We start from the raw sequence: 5,423 nt of genomic DNA on the forward strand, positions 1-5,423 counted from the left end.
TTCCAGAAGAGGACACTTCACTCTATACTTGACGCCAAGTTACACCGCGGCCCACAGTTTTCTCTGAGCTACCAGTCTACGGAGCGGCGGACTCGGGCAAGCAAAAACAAAACACCAAAACACCGCCGCAGCGGCTCTTCTTCTTCTTGGATCCGGCAGACTAGACGCAGGGACGGCTCACTGCTGACCCCTCCGTCTGACCGGCGCCACTGCTGCAAAACTAGTGATTTTAGTAGTTTTTACAGTCACACATTTCCCACCAAAATCCTCCTTCATCAGAACCAGACCACCGTCCACAGTGCCCTTACTCGGTATCAAATATTACCCTTCACTTCCGTTCTTCTTTTAACCCAATACACGTACATCTTACTGCCAGCATTTTGTTATGTTGTCTTTTAATATATTTTAAATTCTGCTTACCTTATCCTTAATCCTCCAGTCAGTGCCCCTGACCAAAGGCACTGGCTCATAATCTGGAGTTGGTCCCCGGGCGCTGCACCGCGGCTGCCCACTGCTCCTCAGGGATGGGTTAAATGCAGAGAAAGAATTTCACTGTACTAGCTGTATATGTGACTAATAATAAAGTACCAATATCATTCATCATCTACCATCTATCAAAAATTGTTGGTTCAAAGCTGGTAGTACCATACAAGTCTGCAGTTGCAAATGTTAACAAGCAGAAAGATTATATTTTCACAACCTGGCAACCCAAAAGTTAAATAACTTTATGGTGTTTTATCCGAAGCCCGTGTTAATTTAGATGCATGCAATTCTTCTAACACCAAATACAAGCTAAAAAAAAAAAAAGAAAGAAAAAAACATATTAACCCGTGCCAATCCAATCACATATTCGGTTTTAGTGGAATATAAGTTTACGAAACAATTTTCTAAACAAAATTAAGTGTTTAATCACCCACTCCTCGCTGCAGCTGCACTTGACTCGCGTTGCTGCTGTGTGTTTTACAAAGCGCCTTTCATCACTGTTGTGTCACAGTTATAACTGCCCTCTGTTGTGATTACATTACAAGTGATTGGTGAGCCCCTGTCACGTGACCATCCTTCGACAGGACAGGAGTTTCCACGACAGCTGAGCAGCAGCTAAATGCGTCTTTTCACCTGTAACATTGAACCTTTTCAACTCCACTGAGCCTAAGTGTCGCACAATGGGAGACAAGAAGAGTCCCACAAGGTAAAGCCGTCGCCGGTTTCTTTGAATGAAGACTTGACTGGGCCGTTTGAACGCAGGGAGCTCGGTCAATGGATGGAGCTGTGTTGCTGCTCATGGCGGCTCGCTGGCTGCTTCAGCCCGCCTGTGAACACTGAGAGCTCCCTCCGCGGCGACTGACTTCTGAGCACCAAATGCGGCCTCTGGTGTCGTTTCTTTGACGTCCGGGGTCGTCTTTATCTTAACAGGTTGTCTTTGAAATCACTGCTGTCATTGAAAAGGTGCCGCTATCAGTCTGTTTTTGTTTTGTTTTTGTCTGAAGGCCGAAGCGGCAATCCAAGCCGTCTGCCGACGATGGGTACTGGGACTGTAGCGTCTGCACTTTCAGGAACAGCGCTGAGGCGTTCAAGTGCATGATGTGTGATGTCAGGAAGGGAACATCAACACGGTAAGAACAAGCCTGGATTTACTGCTGTTTGTTGTTCTTTGTTTTTTGTTTGTTTGTTTTACCGTCAAATCAGTGTTAAATCAGCTTCAGCAGCCCGGGCACTAGCCTACAGTACACCAACGAGGAGACACTACAGGTGAATAGGGTAAAAATTTAACTAACAGATATCACCATGAAACTTAACAAGTTTATCACTTACATTAAGACAAATATTTTTTGTATTACAAGTTTTGTCAAATTTTATGTTTAAATATGTAAATAAGGCAATATCTAATGAAATATGCACTAATTTGCATACATTTCCAGAACTGAAATCTGAACAATGGATGGAAGTCCCTTTTAAAATTCTTGTTTAATTTTGTTGACATATCAGAGTCAGACGTTTCTACAGAGGGGATTTTGGATATCTCTTTTTATCACTCTGTAAATGAGAAAATACCGTCACCAGCTCTAAAAAATCTAATTCCGCCCTGTTTTTAGGAATAAAATGTTGTATAAATCAGGCTTTGAATGACATATCAACACAAACCCCTGTAAAAACCTTAAGAATATAGAAAGGGATCAAACTGGAAGGTTTGGTGTTTGTAAGTGCTGCTGAAGTGGAGATTTTGGGCTCAGATTATGAGGAAAAACTAATTTTGAAAAAACGGCCTTTAAATACTTGTACTGTAAAATTCCATAGATTGTTAATGTAAATCATAATTTTACGATTGGTTGCGGATACAGAGGAAATGACAATTTTTGGAACCTACATAACAGGCTTTATGCACAGCACCACTACTTCAACTTAAACAAGCTCCTTTATTTCCTGTCTTACATTTTTGGACAAACTGATTAATCCAGGTGTGTCTTAATTAGTTTGTCCAAAAATGTAAGACAGGAAATAAAGGAGCTTGTTTAAGTTCAGGAAGTAGTGGAGCTCTGCATAAAGCCTATTGTTCAGGAGAGAGAGAGCTTTACAATGATACCTGACATGACATGGGTCAGACAACAGGAACAGCACAGTATGTCACAGTAGTATGTTAACTTTTGGTGAATTTAGGTCAAATCTACTGACGATAGAAGACAAAATTAAGTAAAATAACCTCCTTAATGTGGATTTTGACTTTTCTGAATGAATTGGCTACATGTTAACATGTTAAGGAAGAAAAATAGCCCAAAATCTCAAAATTGATCAGTACATGAAAAAACAGTGTTTTTGCCTTTAGTGTCTCGCCCATAAGGAAATGCAAGACTTAACTGCACAATGTTAAAAAGTACACTCGGTATACTGTAAGAGACAATTATCTGTTGCAACATGCCTGGAATAAATCTTATCCTGATGATGGCTGTAATGATTAGTTTTTTGAATTAGCTCCATGAAGACTAAACTATGGTCAGGACCCTATTTACAAGCGAGGTCACTTACAGTAGGACATCTATGCATTTTGCAAATATAACTATTTCTTAGAGCTTGAAAGATAAAAGATTCAGTGTTTCCACAAGCTTTGGGAATTTAGAAATTATAGACCTTTTCAGAGAGTATAAACAAATACAGGTGTTACCAAGGATACTAATTAAGGCTCCATTCCATTTGGTGTACCAGAGCGTTTTCTAATGAGCCACACCTGTCTTTGTTTATACTCTCTGAAAAGGTCTATAAGTAATATAGAAATACACCCAAACATAAGGGGAGATAAGTCTTTTTGACATTTTGTTATTCCTTATGTCTGACCAAAATGGTTGTGGATACTCGGCCAGTATACAGTATTTGCCCAGTTATTTGCACTTGCAATTGGGTAGGAACTTGCATTTATGCAATAGAGTTTAAGGTCAGCACACCACAGCCTCCGACCATGGACTTGATTCAACACCCCTAAAGTATGATTTATTGCAGGTGTCCTGAATAAGACTGCATTACTTTTAGTGAGGTGAACAGAGTAACTGTCTACTGAGAGTGTGATGTAGTTGCAAACTTTAGCCAAAGTTGTAACTGAGAGAAAGCCCAGTATCACACACACAAATAGCATAATGCAAGAGGAATGAATATATGTGTTTCAATAATGTGAGTGTTATCTGCCATGCTTATTGAGTGTGTGAAAATGATGAACACCAGGAAATAAACCAACATTTAATCAATACATAGATTCTATTTAAAGTTAATGGCCCAGAGGATTGCTTGGTGACATTTGGGAATGTTTTAGTCAAAAGAATAAAAAGAAACCAGTCTGTGAAGGTTTCTCCTGTCATGAGGAGCCACGATGTACGTCTACATACTAATTCCTGGCCAGGTTAAATGCACTGTTGTGTTGTGAATTTCTGAAACAGGCCTTATACCTGATCATTGTTTTTTATGTATGCAAATTTGCCTTCCATGACAATTGCAATTACCAGGTTGCAGCACACCCTTACCAACATCATACAGGTTTTTCCTCGATTGACATGCATGCCAAAAAGCAGGCAAAGCGTGGTAAACCTGAATCTGAGACTTCAGGATTTTCCGGTTCCATTTTATATGGCTACATTTTCATGAATGATAATTGTAAGTCACCTACTCCTCCTGTTCATATGAGTAACACAGCTCAGCAGCGTAAACCACAAGCTACATACCAGAGCTAAAAAGGCCAATAACTTTATTTTTATGTCTCTTTCAGAAAGCCACGACCTGTTTCTCAACTGGTTGCACAGCAAGTAAATCAGCAGTTTGCACCGCCCACAAACCCCAAAAAGAAAGAAAAATCAGAAAAGGACAAGAGTGAGAGAGAACCAACACTGAAAAAGAAAAGCCATAAAAAGATGAGGTAATTAATTCAATTCATTTTCAACGAAAATAGCAGAATAACGCACCATATTCTGATGTGTACCTGTCAATTTTCTAATCCAGTTTCTATGTGTTTCTCTCCCCACAAGGCCCAGGTTAAAAAACATAGACAGAAGCAGTGCCCAACATCTAGAGGTCACCGTTGGAGACTTGACTGTAATAATCACAGACTTTAAGGAAAAAGCCAAACCCACATCCACTTCAACAAGTGCTGCCTCAGCAGACCAACACAGTCAAAGTGGCTCAAGCTCTGACAACACTGAACGAGGCGTCTCCAGATGCTCTTCGCCGCGCGGAGAGGGCTCGCCGGTCAACGGAGAGACTCACTAACCTTCACACTCCCAGTCAGCACAACTCATCCTTCTGCACTCTCAATAGCCTCAACCAGAGATTAAACTACAACATGCACATTTTCTTTTTGAAATAATACTATTAATGCTGGTATGATAGCATTCAGTTCCATCTGGGGTTGTATTTTTTTCACTGCCTTCCCGTTATGATAAGAAATTCAGGAATCAGGAAGACGCCAGAACTGTTACCAGCAGCAGCAACAGTAGCATTAAATCCTGGATGTCAATGGAACTGTACCACGTTTTGTGGTGACTTATTTTCAACACCTCAGTGTTACGTCAGCGTCGCACTCCGTTGGTTGTTGCTGCACAGAATAAATGGTGCCGTATGAAAGAAAATGTGAAGAAGTCATCTCAGAATTGTAGTTTATCGTTGAATTTTTGTTACCGTTATTTGCACTTAATGGCGTCCTATGTTCATGGTAACATTTTTTTAGCATTATTTCCACTTTACCATTATCAGTGAAACATAACACTGTTGGTTACTGGCCTTATCCAGCTCTCATTTTATCATTCGATGCAATATTATTATTTTTTTCACTGTCTTAACATTTGAGTTGAACAGTTATTCTCAGTATGCTTCTCTTTCACTTGGTAGAGTTCAGCATGATTTAATCTATAGAATGGTTTATATTGTACAAAAATGTTAAATAAAATGAG

At 39.9% G+C, this 5,423-nt stretch overlaps 1 protein-coding gene across 1 annotated transcript; it reads left to right on the plus strand.

Moving 5' to 3' along the window:
- The first annotated feature begins 1,053 nt into the window (after window positions 1–1,053).
- LOC146985628 (YY1-associated factor 2-like) lies at window positions 1,054–4,823 on the plus strand. Its single transcript, XM_085778717.1, has 4 exons — window positions 1,054–1,189; window positions 1,488–1,613; window positions 4,247–4,393; window positions 4,503–4,823. Exons 1-4 carry the CDS (start codon window positions 1,164–1,166, stop codon window positions 4,741–4,743), a joined length of 540 nt encoding a protein of 179 aa, XP_085634843.1. The 5' UTR covers window positions 1,054–1,163; the 3' UTR covers window positions 4,744–4,823.
- The last annotated feature ends 600 nt before the right edge of the window (window positions 4,824–5,423 follow it).

The sequence above is a fragment of the Trachurus japonicus genome, chromosome 6, assembly GCF_045865225.1.
Source record: "Trachurus japonicus isolate A0001 chromosome 6, Traja_1.0".
NCBI classification, from domain to species: Eukaryota; Metazoa; Chordata; class Actinopteri; order Carangiformes; family Carangidae; genus Trachurus; species Trachurus japonicus.